The sequence below is a fragment of the Ascidiella aspersa genome, chromosome 3 (assembly GCF_963924565.1).
Source record: "Ascidiella aspersa chromosome 3, kaAscAspe10.2, whole genome shotgun sequence".
Taxonomy (NCBI): domain Eukaryota; kingdom Metazoa; phylum Chordata; class Ascidiacea; order Phlebobranchia; family Ascidiidae; genus Ascidiella; species Ascidiella aspersa.
In genome coordinates, this window is record NC_139449.1 from 38,443,967 (window position 1) to 38,461,502 (window position 17,536).

At 34.2% G+C, this 17,536-nt stretch overlaps 1 protein-coding gene across 1 annotated transcript; it reads right to left on the reverse strand.

Moving 5' to 3' along the window:
• Positions 1 to 485: 485 nt before the first annotated feature.
• On the reverse strand, positions 486 to 7,837 carry LOC146162893 (dual specificity protein phosphatase 22-like). Its single transcript, XM_083383749.1, has 8 exons — positions 6,165 to 7,837; positions 5,265 to 5,298; positions 4,856 to 4,938; positions 4,278 to 4,327; positions 4,114 to 4,158; positions 3,670 to 3,699; positions 2,833 to 3,004; positions 486 to 2,401 (listed from the first exon to the last, which is right to left on the reverse strand). The coding sequence occupies exons 1-8, from the start codon at positions 6,183 to 6,185 to the stop codon at positions 2,150 to 2,152; spliced, it is 687 nt and encodes a 228-aa protein (XP_083239875.1). The 5' UTR covers positions 6,186 to 7,837; the 3' UTR covers positions 486 to 2,149.
• Between the last annotated feature and the right edge of the window lie 9,699 nt (positions 7,838 to 17,536).

Below are 17,536 nucleotides of genomic sequence, written 5' to 3' on the forward strand. Positions count from 1 at the left end.
AACAAGTAGACTTTAAAAACCTTGTGTTTTTTGGTCCAAAAAAGGTGAAACTAAAATGGAATCTAAATAAATTCGAGAAGGCGCTAAAGTGTTTTTTTCATTAAACTCTTGTTTTTAAAAACCATTCAGTTCTCAATTACACACCAAGTTTGGCGCTGGTCTAGAATCCTACCACAACGTTGAAATAAATATTAAGCAATGCATAATATGTGGGTTAGGGTGTCGGTTAGTGTTTGGGTGTGGGTAGGTCAAGTAATATTGTTTAACACTATTACTGGACTCACCCAAACCTAAACGCTAACCGACACCCTAACCCAAATAATGTTCGTTGTGGTAGGATTCTAGACGAGCGCCCCAAGTTTCAATTAGACATATAAGTACCTCCTTAAACTAGCCAACGTGCCCCGGTTTAAGAGACCGTGAGATGGATCAAACTTCCTGTTTCACATAAAATCAACCATTTTTAGAACTTAAAAAACTCGAACTGCAAATTGATGAAAGGTGTATTTTTCACATGTTACGATATTGAGAACAAAAATTTTAGAACAACTTTTCAACAAAGGTTGTATCTTCAAACAATTGCTGTAGTCAATTCGTGTTTATATTATAGCATAGATATCAAGAATATTCTAGAAAAGTAATCAAACAAATTTAAAGTTACATTTATACCAAACACAATGAAAAATAATTATATTTAAGGAACTGCTGTCGCTAATTTAGGGAAATAAAAAATGAAATGAAAATAACTTTACAGTGGGCTATAATGAACTTTTTCTTCACAAAAGTGAAATCAAGTCCATTTGTGAACACTTGAAGCATACTTATTACACAGAAATAATATTTAGAGTGATTTTTAAATAAGTACAACATTAATTTTGTAAAGTTCATAATAAACACAAACCTTAATAGGGTTTTAAAATGTTCTCAACAGAAAGTGAACTTTTGGTAATTACATCGTAACAAAATGGTGATTGTGAAGCTTTATTTACACACACAGCACACTAAAAAAGTTTACCTGTAGTCCCCAAAAACACCAAAGATTTAAATTTAACAGTGCAATCTTTAGTTCACGGACTATACAAATGGAAAATAAATTCTTCCTATTAATAAGGAAATACAACCAAATATAATGTTTACTTTGTTTATCACATGTAAAAATAAATTAACGGTAAGAATGAAATTTCATCAAACTAAATTTTTCATTGACACATTTTTTGTTTAGAACTTCAATCATCAACTTGAGGTAGATAGAGTTAACATTCAATGGCCTAGTGTTGAGAAAAAAAGTGCTTTATGTGGAAAACAAATCATACTAATAGGCAATCGTTTTCGTATTACAACATACACAATAATATGAGCAATATTTTCTTAGTAGACTTGCAAGGTATTGAAACTATGCCACATTACAGACATGAAACTAAACAAAATGTGGTATACTATTGGCATGGACTACTCATAAGTTAAGATCAATGATTTACTAAAAAAAAGCGCTAAATTTTTCCGCAGAAAAATGAAACTATTACAAAGTTTGAATATGTTTAGTACTTAAAATTCAGCGATCCGATGTTTTGGGATGCAATTTTGTTGAAACAAAATAAGTGCATGAACTCGTAACGTTAAGGGTTAACTATATCTTGGGAACAACTGTGCAGTCAACATTAAATACAATTTGTGAACAGTGCCATTTCATAGAAGTGAGTGTGCTGGTAACAAGATAGAAAATCAAGGACTTGGGCACTGCCGCTGGTCTAGAATCCTACCACAGAGTTTAAAGAATTATTAAGTCAACGCACAATATTTGGGTGAGATTGGGTCAAGCATTAATATTTAATATTAATATTGCTTAACCTAACCAATCCAAAACACTAACGCGTTGTCACATTAAAAATTCAAGTTTAAAGAAACATTTATGGCAGAATCAATATAATAATAATACTCGACCCACCAAACCAAAATGCTAACTCCCAACCCAACCCAAAAATTTCCGTTGTGGTAGGATTCTAGATTAGCACCAGCACTCTTAATATTCAGGGTAAATTAAATCTTCCTTGAGAACAACTGTGCAGTCAACATTAAAAACAACTTTTCAATTAGTGCTAATTCATAAACCCCTAACAATTTTAACATCATAATCAAGAACTCCTAATACTCATGGCAAATTATCCTTGTCAAGTATAACAGCATTCCTTTTGTCGATCCAAGCAACATTTGTCGTGTCTTCTTGTTTATTGAGAGGAAGTCGGGAGGAGGAGTTGCTCCCACTCTCTCGTGGAGGGAGAGGAGGAGGAGCAGTTTGGGAGGTGGATTCCTCGGCACGGAGATAAGATTCGTGGAGAAGTTCGATCGCTTCTGCGTCTTTCAGAGGGTTCAGGCCAAATTTTTTATTGAACCAAATGCGTTCCTAAATCGCAAAAATTGTTTTTTTTTTCAGATAAATTGCCAGAAAACTAATACAAAATGTTTTGACTGTATTACTAACTCTTCATCAAATTGCTCTTAAACGAAAAATATTTTCCTAAATGACAGTTTTTGAAATTACAACAATTTTCGCAAATTTTTTAATTAATTTATGTTTTTCCCCATAATATGACATTTTTGCAATAACAACAATTTTCGCAAATTTTTTAATTAAATTTTTTTCCCCATATGACATTTTTGCTTTAGAAATTTTTGCTTTTTTTTTAACAGAAATTTTTTCTGGCAGTTAGTTTAGAATTTTACTCTTAAAAACTTATAAAAACTTTGCATATAGTGCACATGTTTGATCTAAAAGATCAACCTCTAAGTTACAACTCACTCTTATAGGGTTTAAAAACAATTGCACAAATTCACCTTTTCTAGAAGGTTATCTTGGAACTTTTGGAGTTGCATTTGAAAGCCGAAGTTGGGGTTAGCGACAGTCCTTGCTTGCCTCACTGCGTTAAGCGTGTCTCTGTATGTGTGGGGGGTGGCCGTCATGATGTACGCACATGATACCGTAACACTGCGTGATATTCCTGCCAAGCTGTAAATGAAACAAATACAAACACTTAACTTGTCCAATGCTTGAAAATTTTTCTGATACTTAATATTAGAGATCGACCGATATTACTTTTTTGACTTTTTTACCGATTTTTTTATATACCTGGGATGTGTTCAAAACATAAATTAATTGAAAATGAAATCCAAATAACGTTTTAGTTTATGTACCGGTACCTTTATTAGTTATTAAACAAGTATTTTGCATAATAACTTGGCGTGATGCTAAAACCCATTTTTTTATCAAGAAATGGTTGTTTGTTGTACAAGAAAAATTATATCATATTTTCGTACTAAAATATCGGCAAAAGTATCGGCCTACATTTACCGATACTGATATATCGATAGAAGCCAAATATCGGCCGGTATTATCGGTAAACTGATATCTCTACTTAATATTTCAGGCAAAATAACTGATAATAAAATATGTCATTATGGTCAAATAACCAAACGTTTAAAATTTAAACTTGCCATCAGAAATTCCATGCTCGTTTTGTAAAAAAAAAATGTTAATTACTATTACTACAACCTGGCATCTGATTTCTGCTCTGATTTAAAATTACTGTACATTTCTAATTAAACCTTAAAATTGAATACTTGCAATTGCAAAAATTTAACTGTATGGTTTGTTATGCGGTAAAAAAAACTTACCAATGAACTAGAACAGATCCTCCATCCAATCTAAAACAAAAGTGTGATAGTTTATTAGGTTTTGACATATTGCTTGATGTTATTAGGTAGTCCTGAATGAAAAACGTAGTTACCTCTAAAAAGGGCCGAGAACTATCCTCTTTGAAATTTATAAGAGCTAAATAACTAGTTGAGTTATAGAATGGTTCACACTGGTTTAGTGGTTTCTAATCAGTTTTTTTTAAGTTTTCATGTTTGCCTACAACCTGAAATTTCTAAATGCCTTAATAAGAATATCAAAGCCCATACAGAAGTAGGTATCATCTTGAACGTTTCGAATAACTCTTTTGGAAATGAATAAAGAGTTATTCGAAACGTTTAAAATGCTACCTACTTCTGTATGGGCTTTGATATTCTTACTACGTCTTACTACAACCTCAAGCCATCATGCTCCAAAATATTTACCTCGCTTTGTGGATGAATTTTGTGCACTTCCGGAAAAAACTCGTTCTGTTAAAAAACACAGAATTAATAAATTAAAATATGCAATTTTTGGTGTAAAATTCATTTTGAAGCTAAATATTTAATCTCTAATCCAAACCACGAACTTGTGAAATACATTCACTTACAGTTGTTGATCAGGCGTGTCGGCCGCTACAATGCACAGGTATTTCTTGTCCTGAATGAAATAAAATAAACATTAAAGTATTTTTTTTTCAATGTTAATTCTATTTTGAACCATGAACAATCACAACTAACGTTGCAACTGTCAAAACTTAAAAAAACTTAGAAATTACAATCTAAAAATATTTCTGTTAAATCAGTGTTTGCCAACCTGTGGGTTGCGATCCACAATTGGGTCGCAGACTGCAATAGTTTACATGGTTAGATTTATTGGAATTGGAGCAAGATTTCTTAAACATATTTATACTTCAAAAACTTGCAAGATACCGACATGGCACAGAAGATTTTAATTTGTACTTGTTTAATGTCTTATGTTTTATTTTACTCACAAAAAGTTCAATGAAAAAAAATGGTTGTCAAAGATTTGTTGTTATATATACTTAAGTTAAGTTTCTGGGTCACGCACAAAAATGGTTGGAAACACTGTGTTAAATGATAAAAAATAGTGACTTAATACAAATACCAGGGTGTAGAATTCAGAAAATATTTATATTGATCCACAAAACATTTAACAAATACTCACAGGCAGGACAGGAGCGGCTTTATCGTGGATCGATAAAATGTGGGTGATGTTGTTTTCATCGAGTTGTTTACGGTCCTTGGAATCTAAAAACAACAGAATTAGTTGAAATAAATGTTATTTTGAAACTTGTGACAAGCTACTTTAAACACTATAGTAAATGTAAACACTATTTGAACTGAAATGGATACGTTTCATGCACTACACATATAAAATATTCTGCATAATTTAAAACTATAAGGTCTCTGGAGAGTAGAAACTGCTTATATGTAAATGAGGTTTCTGTTGTTGAACTTTTTGCTTTGTTCATCAGGTTTATAAATTTTATTCAAGTTTTAAATGATGACAAAAGCTATATGAATAATTTGGATGCATACTAGGAAAAATAAAGTTTAATAAAAAACATAGTCACCTCTTATATTTCCAATGTATAGACCAGGCAATATCTGTTAAAAAACTTTTATTTAATATTAGAATGAAAGAATTTGTCATTAGAAACTGAATATTTTATCTGTGGGTGGTTATAGAACATAACAAATTTTTATGAAGGGCTATATAACAAAAAAATGTATCATATAAAAGCTTAAACAGTTCTGTTTTATTTCAGCAAAAAGTTTTTCTAATTTGTGATATTTATTATTTACTTAAGGCAGGCAAAATTAAAACTTTGCCAAAAGCTTGAAACTCAAATAAACAAGACCATGTTAGATTTTAGGGCTGGGCTGTGTCATATAATAGTAGAGTCAAGATTTTTGTGTAAATATTATTCGGCTAAATTAGTAAATAAAGGTTATAAATATGTAGAAAAATATATACTAGGTGTCTTAAATATGGCACCAAGTATTAGTGTCAAACAGTTTGGAAACTTTTGATAAATTGTACGGGGATACCTTTATGCAGCTTAAAATTTAGCAGCTGTAATAACATTATTTTAAACATTTTTATGGCTGATTGAATTTATGTCAATTTTATTTTATTTATTTTTTTTTTTTCACAAAAAATCAGCTATCGCCAGGTCTAAGCAACAACGATTTACCTCCCGGCCTAACTTTCCATTATTTCAGCTGTGATTTGTGATCTAAAAGCTAAAATAGTAGAATAACAACTAAAGTTAACCAAACACCTTAAAGCTAAAATAATTTGTCCGAATAAACTAAAAAAAATACATTAAAATGTTTCAACTTTTATCTATTTGTTTGTTTAAGCAACAGGGGAGTCATTTAGTGTCTGATCCTGTTACTTTTTGTACGAAAATTGTGTGTCAGTAACAGGAAATATACTTAAGCCACCACTTAAAATAATTGTTCCATACCTTGTTCATTCCATTTCCCATTGCAGAAGCAGCTTAATGATTGATGTTGGTCAAAAAATTCAAAAATTTATTACAAAACAAAAAAATGTGCAAACACTAATAATTCAAAAGAACAAGTTTATATTAATTATTGTAGATACATATGATTGTAACATAAAATATAACTTATAAAGGGGCAGAAAGACGGTAAGGTTTATAAGCCACTGAATTATTTAATATCAGGTAAAAAAAAGTACCGTATAATAAAACTAAATTTAAAGTCATGTGTTTTAATTTCGGTTTAATTGATTTTTACTAAAAAATGTTTTTTATCTTTGCAATAACATTTTGTTGCCTAAAAACATCTTGAAATCAGGGAGTCAAACCGTTTGACTTTTCCGGTTTAGCTCCGGAGCAATTAAAAAGTTCTCGTTCAGCTTCGGTTCGACTAAATTTATTTTTGAAACCGGTTCATAAAGTTCCGGTTCGTATACAATGATAGTTCCGTTCAACCTAAAAATGTTGGTCATGAATGCTCATTAATAAACTATCAAAAAAAATTAAAAGCAACGTTTTATTTAACAAACATTAATTTTTTTTCAAAAAAATTTTGACGATTGCATAACTTAGCTATGTAAATACGGGTTGTAACGTCATGCTGGAGTGAACCGCTTTTATGACAGGTTCGGGTTCAGTTAAGGTTCAGGTTGTTTCAAAATATGCGGTTCAGTTCCTTAAAATCTCATAAAAAAACAGGTTCAGGTTCGGTTACGGTTCACGAAAAAATAGCCCAAAACCGGTTCATAAGGTTCCGGTTTGGTTCCGGTTCGACTTCCTGCTTGAAATTAACATTACATCGCTTTTCGCTCTACTAATGAATAGTAAAATTCTAACATTCAGAAAACATGATAATAACAATAACCAGCATTTATTTTCAGCAAAACAACAATATTTCAAATTAAAACTGGAGTAAAATTTGGAAAATTAAACCTTTCCTGTCCTTCTTATACCTTTCCGAAAGGTTGACTATTTTATTTAAAACTTGACTCGCCCATCATGACTCATAACTTGCGATTGTTACGTAACCCAGCAATGAAAACTGGAATCGCGTGTCTCAATTGTGACGAAACAAGTGTTTTGCGATTGTAAACAGCAGTAGCAACTCGGGGAATCCCCCTAGTAAATAGGCTACTTTTCCGATTCTTAAACATTTTGAGTCAATTAAAAAAAGTCAAAGAGGCGTTGGGTTTTTAAGAAGACAATTTTGTGCAGATAATAACTCATTTATGTTGAATTTGAATGTAAACTAAAATGAAATGTATTTACCGTTTGTTTTGTAATAAATAAAAACTCTAGCGGTTGAAGGACATTTTGTTAGGGTCGAGCAGTTCACGCCAAACTTCGACTAGCTGTGTCAGAGGCGTAGCTAGGGGAGGGCGGTGGGGTACAAATGTCCCCGGGCGCCAAGGTAAAGGGGCGCCAAAATGAGGCTGCTTTTTCTTCAACTACAATGTTCTATTAAAGCTTGAATTGTTTTTCTGTATAAAGCAAGGTATATTATGTTAATGTAATAGAAAATGTGATTAACCATCGAAGAGGGGCGTGTAGAGCGCATAATTACCGACTAAGAGCTTTTGGTGTTTACGGTGCAATTTACGCTGCATCGGCTTATGCCCCAGATTTATTGTCTACTCGCACCAAAGTGTAAAGTGCTTACTGGCTTGCATTCTTTCTGTGCGGCCAGCACAGGGTTTTGTGTACTTAAGCCTGTTATCTGCTTGCAAACAAGCTCTTCTCAGATATCGTCCGGTGCTGTTGACAGCGCTGTGACAGTGTTGACAGTGTAACAGTGTTGATTGTCCGCCTTCTATAGTTTCAACTGGGTGTTTCGCTTATCAGATAATACAATTAATAATCACCAGAAGCATTGTGGTTGGCTAACGAGTTATACGCCCGCAACCTTCTAGTCAACTTAAAACGAGAGTCAGAAGCTTCAACAATTCAATTCGTGCCCCACAGGCGCCCATTTTATAGTTTGTTCCCGGACGCGTTTTTTCAAATAATCCGATAATTATGTTATATCTGCATGAAACATCGAAGTAAAATATGAAACATTTGTTTGGTTCACGACGCCCAACAAACGATTTAAGCAACCGGAATGTTTTAATGCTTTTTTGGAATGATTGTAAAATAAATAATGAACCGATTGTTGACAAGAGCTTTTGAATAATCCAGAGGTGGAACTAGAATCTATTTCTTGCAAGAACGATAAAAAATTTCTTAATTGAAACATGAAGACATTTGCTAATAGAACGATGAAATTTTTAGAAAGGAGGTTACAAAGTTACGTCATAACATGACGTCTAAAACCAACCTTAGGAAAGCTTGTTCGATGTCGTGCACAAAATTTTACATTAATTAAGGAACGCAAGCTTGAAAGTTGAAACAAAACTTAGAAGCACAGAATACACAAAAATATATTTTGAAACAAAACTTCAAAAGAAATTGCGAGGCTTGTATTAAAATTGAATACCCGAATTAATAAAATCTAAGCAGCACTTCATTGCCTACGAGTTCCACTTTTTATAAATTTTAACAAACAGAACTGATAATTTTAATAATCCAATAAACTAGGGAGGTCCGATAATATCGGATCGCACTCGATACCAAGTGGTAGTATCGGTACTCGTTTGAAAATATGAAGGCGTCGATCCGATAACAAATTAAATAAAATTATTCCACTTTTAATTTAAAGTTCTAAACTTGTTTGTTTGTACGTGTTTAGTTATTTTACAAGCGCTTCTCACTGATGTAGTGGCCTCCATTGCGACCAACATTGTGTTGTTTTATCGTCTTTATATTGGTTACCTGATCAATTATTTGTTCTTTTAAAACGTATACCTCTACACATGTATTCTGATGATATTGCGATCAGTGAGCGGCTGACTTTGATGACCTAACGGTCTTTCGCTGCTCCCTGGGAATCTACTTCCCAAACAATAAACATATCTATCTATCTATAATAACATTTTATCATTTGTTGCTATTATTCAAACTAAGTTTTATAACCCAACTTTATAACGTCACAGTTAGCCCTACATCACCCTTGCTTGAAGCTCAAACAACTTTACATAAATACAGCCCGTTTGTCTACAAAACAGACATTTAATATCGAGTTTTTGCGGTAAACCGTTAAATGGCGTTCATAGAAAGTTAATTATCAATTCCAAAACGACTGTTACAAAGCTTCGAAATGAACTTCTCCTCTTGAATTGTTAATTACCTCAAATTCTGGATAAAGTTGCTGAAATGCTGGTTTGAAAAATTCGAGCAAACACCGGCGTTGGTCTAGAATCCTAGCTATACATTTGGTCTGGGTGTTTAACAAAATTTGTGTTATACTGAAAGCTAGCACTTGGGTTCGGGTGGGTCGAGCATTATTATTATATTCTCTCATATTTAATTTTTCCTTGCAATTTTAATTTTGACAACTCGTTTGTTACTGTAAAACAAAATAATAGGATTCTAGACCTGCGCCCTAATTATTTTAACAAAATACCCAAAAGTAATGTTTAAAATCTTAACAACCTACAAACTGTACAACACAGTTGATATTTCTGCGGAGATTTGATCAACACCAGCTGGCAGGATAACCGCGCTTTCGAAACCGAAACTAGCTGAGGCTAGCCTTGTGACGTCACAGACAAACGCGCGCGTTGTTCCACGGTTCGCGGATGTCTGTTTGTTGTGCAACAAGCGCTCGCGCGAAAGTAAGTCACGCATATTGAACGAAAACGCATAATTTCAATCCAAGATATTTTACACAATGAAGTCCACATCAAGTCATTTTCCTAAAACGCTTAAGTTAGGTCATTTAAAAACAGTTACTTAAGTCAAGTCATTGCAACAATATTAAAGGGATAATTTATGTTATTAAACCTACGAAATTCACCCAAATCCCACTTAATATATGAAAATTACTCGCGTACTACCACCACATGCTGCACCGCTAGCCTTCGGAAAATACAGTTGTAACAAATTTTAGATTGCTAAGAACGGCAAAAATAGCGTCTCCTTGAATTTGTTTAAACTAAGATTAAAGTTCACAACGATCAAGTTTCCTAAGGTTACTTGTTTCAGAGACGTATTGCTTTGGCATAACTTTGCTATTACGCCTATGGCCTAGAAACACCATCTAAAAATAGTTTAACGTCTCACAACTTTAAATTTGCTTAAATGAGAAAAATTTATTGTTAAGTTATAGTTAATTATTGACAAAAGCAAAAGCAAAAGCGAAACCAAACAATTACAAACAAATGATTAAATGCAAACTAACAACGCTAAAATCCGAGCAACAATTACATTTCGTCTTATTATAATCAATTTAAATAAACCGCAGTTTATTGTCATGGCGATGTGACTGCCAAATTCGAACACTTAGAAATTGGTAAATTTCACCTGCATGGCTGAAAAAGTTTCGACTTACTGAAAAAACAAATTTAGACGAAGAAGCAGTTTTGGTAAAATTAGAAGTTTAACTAAAACTGAAATTATAGCACAAACAAAATACAAATTAGGTACACCATGCAACAATCTAAAATGTGGGCTTAACACAATGCCAAAGCCTAAAAGGTCGAGTGAATCGGCATCATATTAGAACATTAACTGAAGATGAATCGAACCGTCTCCTTTAAGTTTGTGTCGATTAACTCGACATTTTTGGCTCAGATATTCATTTTAAAGCTAAATTACAAATTAGATTACTATAACCAACAATACGCTCTGCGTCGAACTAGAATTACATAGTTAAGTGGTTCTTAAACTTTTTTTTACGACAAAATTAGAAAAGTTTGTTGACTTGCAAAGCACCCAGCGATAGACATTTTATGAGCTTTCACCAAATATCTACACCTCCAATTTATTTATTTATTTGTTGGTTTGTTTCTGAAGATCAAAATCAATTCATTTAATTAACAAAAATTTGCAAAGCATTTGTCATCAGGGAGTCATAATATCAGTGGTGAGTTGCAAGTTGCAACCGTCCGGACGGCTTACCGGTTAAATAAAATGTATTTTTTTACTGAGCAATGTCCATTTTAACCAGGCCACCCCGCCATTTGCTCGTATGTTATTAAACCAAGACTTCTGCTGCAATTTTGTGCACGACATCCATCGATAACCTCAGTGTTTTAGGCTTTAGATTTCCCGTCATGACGTAACTTTGTGACAAAATTCTTTAAAATTTTGTGCGTTTCGGTGAAAAAACAATTTCAATTTCACCCGGGAATAACATCTGTTGGTGTTTTTTTATCGCAATTGAGTTGGAATACCAAAATGGAATCTTTAGCAAAAAAAAAAACGACGTACCAGGTGCATCGCCACGCAAAGTTTAAGAAACCAATGATCTAGTTGTCCAATTTGGCATAAAAAAAGTTGTGCAAGTCAGACAAGGTGGTGCAGTTCTGCTCCTGGTATTCACCTGAGGTTGGCGACCAGCAAGTTCTTCCACTTAACTCTCCAGCTGTGGAAAACAAGCGAAACTGAGTTACGTAAAAAAAATCCCAGACGAGGCTTTCAAGCCAAACGAAAAATCTCTAAAAACGTTTTAATGCAAAATGTCTGTGTCTGTGCGAAAACAACTTATCCCTATTAAGTATGGCTGCAGCTGATTCCTGCCCATCAAAGTATTGCTTTATTGCTCGTAACCGCGAAGGAACTTACGTTTCTGCGGTCAAACAGTCCAGGCTTAACTCGCAATTTTCGGCGATGGCGAATGCCGTTCGCGGTGCGTCATATCGAATCCTAGGGCGATGCGATGACGTCAAAACGCCTACGTCACAGCCCGGAGGAGAAGTGAGAGGGAAGGAGAAAAAGAAAAAGGCAGCGAGAGCAATTAAAGTTGGTAAACTCGTTTGATTATAAGAAATAACTCAAGTAAAATTAACAAAAACCCAACATACGTCAAGCACAGTTTTGTGTGCAAAAATTAGGATAAATAACTCAACTTTATATAAAATGTTAAATTAAACCATTAAATTTTCACTTAAGTGATTTGACTTAAGTCGAGTCAAGTGATAATATCGAGAAACAAAACTATGATTCTTGCAAAACGAATGAAGGAGAATTTTACCGATTTACCCTGGTATGAAGTCAAGCAACTAATAAGCTCGACATTCCCACAATATCCTATTAAAGGTGAATTTGGTGAAACTAGTGTTTGCAACTTCGGGCGATATGATACAAAAAAACAAGAATCGCGAGTTCCACTCGCTGAAAAGCATACATTTGGCAGATTACAGAAATATCTCAACGTCGAGATATGAAGCAAATGCGGGCCGTAAAATGTAATTTAGCCGACGATGTTTTGAAATAATAAGCAGGTCTGCGGAGTTTTAAACGAATGTTTTTTTGAAACACAATACACTGCTTTTTTTAGTAATTTCAATAAAAATAAGAAAGCTTTTCATTAAAATCAACACTTTGTTGCTCATAAACGATTTTTCTGCTTTCTATATTTCCGCTTTTCCATGGTAGACGTACGCCCAACTCTGTAACTATCAGACTTAGAACCACTGAGTTAAATGAAAAGCCGGCAAAGTAAATAAATAAATAAATTTAACAAAAACATGGTAGACTTAGTGCAGTGGCATGTAGTGAAATTCAAGAAAGTTTTACAAAACCCTCATTTTCTCCAAGACAAAAAGAAACACACTCAGCGCCCTTACGTCACTCGCCTCCCTCGTTCAAGTTCATCGCCTCATCATAAACGACGACCCTGGTGACCTCGAGATCCGCGTGGAAGTTGAACTCGCCCGCTACGTACATGACCTTGGGGAGGGACAATAGGGGCTGGGGTTAGTTGGGTGGGTGCGAAATGGGGAATTAACCCTCGGACAGTAATTGCGTAAATTGAATTGTGTAGAGCCGCAAACTAACTACAAGTTTAACTGAAACCTATTATTTTATTTTGGGACAAATTTGTAGTGCTGTTCTAAAGGTAAGTTATTAATAACGTCACGTTTATATGCAACTCATGATTTAACGCTGTGATGTAAATTTGTGACGTCACCTTTCGACACAAATTGTGACGTTAAATTTCAACGTACGGTATCTATGTGACGTAACAGTTTGACGCAACTTTGTGAGGTCACATTTTTACGTAACTTTATATGATGCCACGTTATGACGTAACTTTGTGACGTCATTGTTACGCCCTACAAACAAAAACCGTGGACCCGCGTCAGACCTCGCATTGGTTGATGAAGATGTGCAGCTGGAGGACCGAAGTACATTGGTCGGCCTTGTTGGATAAACGAGGGATTGAAATGACCGGAGCCAAGTCCAACTGGCGGTGTTCCTCCAACAATTATACTCCGGCGTGGAACAGGCTCGTAGCGAATAACAGGCGACGGGAGGTTGGCTGTCAAGGAACGGAGTGTTTTGGTGATTTATGAAACTGCTCTCGAATGTAAACCATGAGCTGCTAATAGACAAACCGGATCAGTCGATCAAGGTACACAAGGCAGACCACAAAAATAACTAGTCTGTGGTGAGGTTCAAGTTTTAGTTTTTTAAGCCTGTGTAGCTCATTTGGTAAAGCGGCGGTCCCGATATGTCTGAGGTCGTGAGTTCGAATCTCACTGTAGACCATTTTTTTCTAGCTTTGATGAAAAAAAAAACGCCTGTAGTTCCTCAAAAACGACTTAAGATTAGGTTGTAAATCTTGGCATAGTTTCAAACTATAGGTAATTACCTGGTGTTTGCAGGTTGAAAGGAACCCTGCGACGTACTATGATTGCGCATCGAAGGGGTTCTTGGTCATCTTGGTCCCACTCTGCAGAACGTTCATCTGGAATGTATTCCTGGGGCGACTGGTCGGCCACAGGCCAACGCTGGGGTTCACGGTTTCCTTGCAAATTCAAAGACTGATTTGTCAATGGGTGTAGTGTCACTGTAGTATATTCTATCACATATTTTCTCATTTACAACAACACACCCATCTCATTAAACTTTGAAAATAAAACATTTCGTACCAGAGCCCAAGTTTAAATTGATATTGACGTCCCTTCCTGCTTGAATATTTCCATCTGAGAAAATAATAAGTAAATTTAAATATATAATCGATTCTTTGTCGCTTTTATAAACAAATAAACCCATAACACTATTTAACGCTATTTTCCATAACACTATTTTTGCACTATGAGTTAATGCTATTCGATTGTCTATATATTATGTTATATAGTAGATAAATGTTTGGTAGGTCTACTTGAATTAAATATATTACTGTGTTTCTTACATGACCTTTTCAAAATATATACCAGTAACTTTCCAATACAAACCATTACCTCTTGCTTGCAAAGCAGTTCCGCCCCTTTGATCGTAAATTTTGTTTTGGCTTTGTGGCTCTTTAGCTGGCAACTGAAATTAAAATTATAATTCCAAGCAATGAGAAAAACACCAAATAATTATAACTGTTGATATCCAACTGTAAAACCACAATAATACATATCTAGAAATGTTACACAATAAAAGTTGAAATCTGGATTTTTTTTGTGTGATTTTGGATACTTTTTTTTCTATGCTAAAGATATTTTGGATGCTTTAATTTATTAACAACTTTTCCATAAGCTACCAAACCAGTAATAAATGCACACAATGTCTTTGTTTAATAAATACTGTGAGACATTTTATGTTAAAATATATAAATATTGCAGTAATTTTAGACTAAATGTTTACTGGGTAACAACAAATATCACCTAGCTTGAGGCTTAAAAACAAGCCTTATAAACCAATTGCTATCCTACTCTTAGAGATATGCCACAAGTGGCAATAATGCAAATCCATATTTGAGAGTTATTGCAAAACAATTCATATATTTAAACTTACATTTATATCAATAATAAAACCGTAACGATTGTACTTACTGTGTATCTATCTGCCATATTTTTTCAACAAATTTGCAAAACTTGACTAAATACAGTTAAAATCAAAGTAAGTGCAATTTAATTTTTTTAACTAGATATGTCTCAAATACTTCCTCATACTAGATCTTCAGAGAGGAACTACTTTACAATACTGTGGATGTAGTACAGTTACAATCGCCATGAAAAGTTTTTCTTTCCTATTATTCACAAGCTTACCTTTTAAGCCAATAAAGCTTCAAGAGCACACACAATGTTTGAACAACAGAATTTACAACCCTTTAACTGTCGCAATCTGGAACGAATCAGAAAATCCTGTCTTGCTGCTCTTCTGGCAACAATAAGTATTTGCTAAAGTGAAAAATTATGAAATAAAGGTAATTTATCCATTATGGGCATAAAATATTAGAAGAAAGGAGTAGATTAGAAGTTATACAAAATAACAAAGTAAAAAAGTCACATTGAAAAAAATAAATAAAATTATTAAACAATAAAATTTTTATTGAATGTAACAATAAAAAAGTATTTTACATTAAATTTTCTCAATAACAGCAAAGGTAAAAATAACACTACTGACATTGTAAGTTGTCAAACGGTAGCAATTAAAGACAAACGTTCTGTAATTTCACTTCTAGATAAACATAGTTTTTATTTTAAATAGTTCATTACACATACCTACAAATTTATCATTTTAAAGCAAAAAACAATTTTGTTTTAAGATTTTGACAAGAGAAATACCAAATAAATCTACAAACCTTAAATATAAATATTAACTTACAGTCATTGAATTCTCTAACTTGCAAATCTTTGTTTGACAGAACCAGAACCAGATAAAAATCCACCGATCAAATGAGTGAGGTAATATCAGAAAAAACAAAATATATCACACCAAAACAGAAACGCCAAAAATTTGGGATGATTTCCGATTTTTCCGTTTAATCATGTTTTCATTTTGTGTTCAATTTACTAATTCAGGTGTGCACAAAGTCGTTGAAAAAGATTCTTTGGTGCACACAGAAAAATGGCTCTTCTGGGGGTTTAACATTGCATAGTTCTGGCGTGGAATTAGGGGCAAAAACATGTGGCGTAAATTTTGGGGCACAAATTATGGAAAGCAGTCCAGAATTATCGTGATGAGTTGTTTATTTTAATTTGCAATGTAGGTCTTTTAAGTAATTGGTTCGTGGCTTTGTTCATCCCTAAAACTAAACAGTTTAATTCCAAAGTTATTTTTACTTATTTACTTGATTGCTTTATTTCACTTTTTGTCGAACAATACGAAATTTGCTTCCGTGGGACATCCCCTAAATGACGTACATTTCTTAAAAAGCATTTCATTTTTGGCATTAAGTGTAATTTGTTTATTCGAGTATTTGTAATGGGGCCCTTGGCAGCAGGGCTGCGGAGATTCGGGACTCAAGTAAGACCACGTAAAACTCCCCTAGTCCCGAGTCCGACATGCGCATGCGCAGTAAGGGCCGTTTTCACTACAGCTGCGCTGAACCGACCTGGGCGTACAAATCGCTCCAAGCGTAACGTTTTTTTATAGCTGCACGGAGCTTGAGTTTAGCAACGCGTGAAACGCTCGCCACAATAGAATTTAAATGTAAATTACGCTTTGCGCAGTTTGGTGCAGCTGTAGTGTAAACGGGCCTTTATATGGCGGCAAACTAGAAATTGTAAAGGTGGAATATTGTATGGTGGAATATTTTCCAACCATGTGTTGTTAGTAAATAAATTATACGACACGCCTATGAGAGGATTGCCTAATATCCACGTTATTTTAGTTACCAGTACGTAAATTGGCGGAATACAGATTGTAGAGTGGGACTCGGGTTTATTTTTTTGCCCTGAGTCGAACTCGGGTTATTTTTAACCGCCTCCGCAGCCCTGCTTGACAGACGTTGATAAACGTTTAATTTAGGTACGGTATTGGCTTTATTAAGTGTGTTGTACATTAAATACTTCAGTGTTTTTTTGTATTGTGTAATCCATTTCCATTTATTTACATGTTTCCACGATTCAACTAAATACAACGTTAAAGCGTCACTTGTCGCTAAAAAGTTATTCTCGGGGCGAAAACGCAACAAGAAATATTATACAGAGCGATAAAGACGCACTAAATTACATTAAGCGCAGTTTTGCCACTTTCACCTGCAAAAACGACGCTTTACGTAAAAAGGTGCATATGAGCAGGTAAATGTAGTTGTAGCCTTTACCGAACAGTATTTATGTCTAACTTAGTTACAGGGCTGCGGAGTCGGAATCGGACTCGGGACTCGAGTAAGACCGCGTAAAACTACCCGAGTCCCGAGTCCGACATGCGCATGCGCAGTATCAAATTTTAAAACTGTTAAGGCGGCAAAATGTAAGTTGTAAAAGTGTAATAACAAATAGTGAAATATTTTTAAACCACGTAATGCGGGTGGATCAATTATGACACCAATATGAGTGGATTGCATAAAATCCACC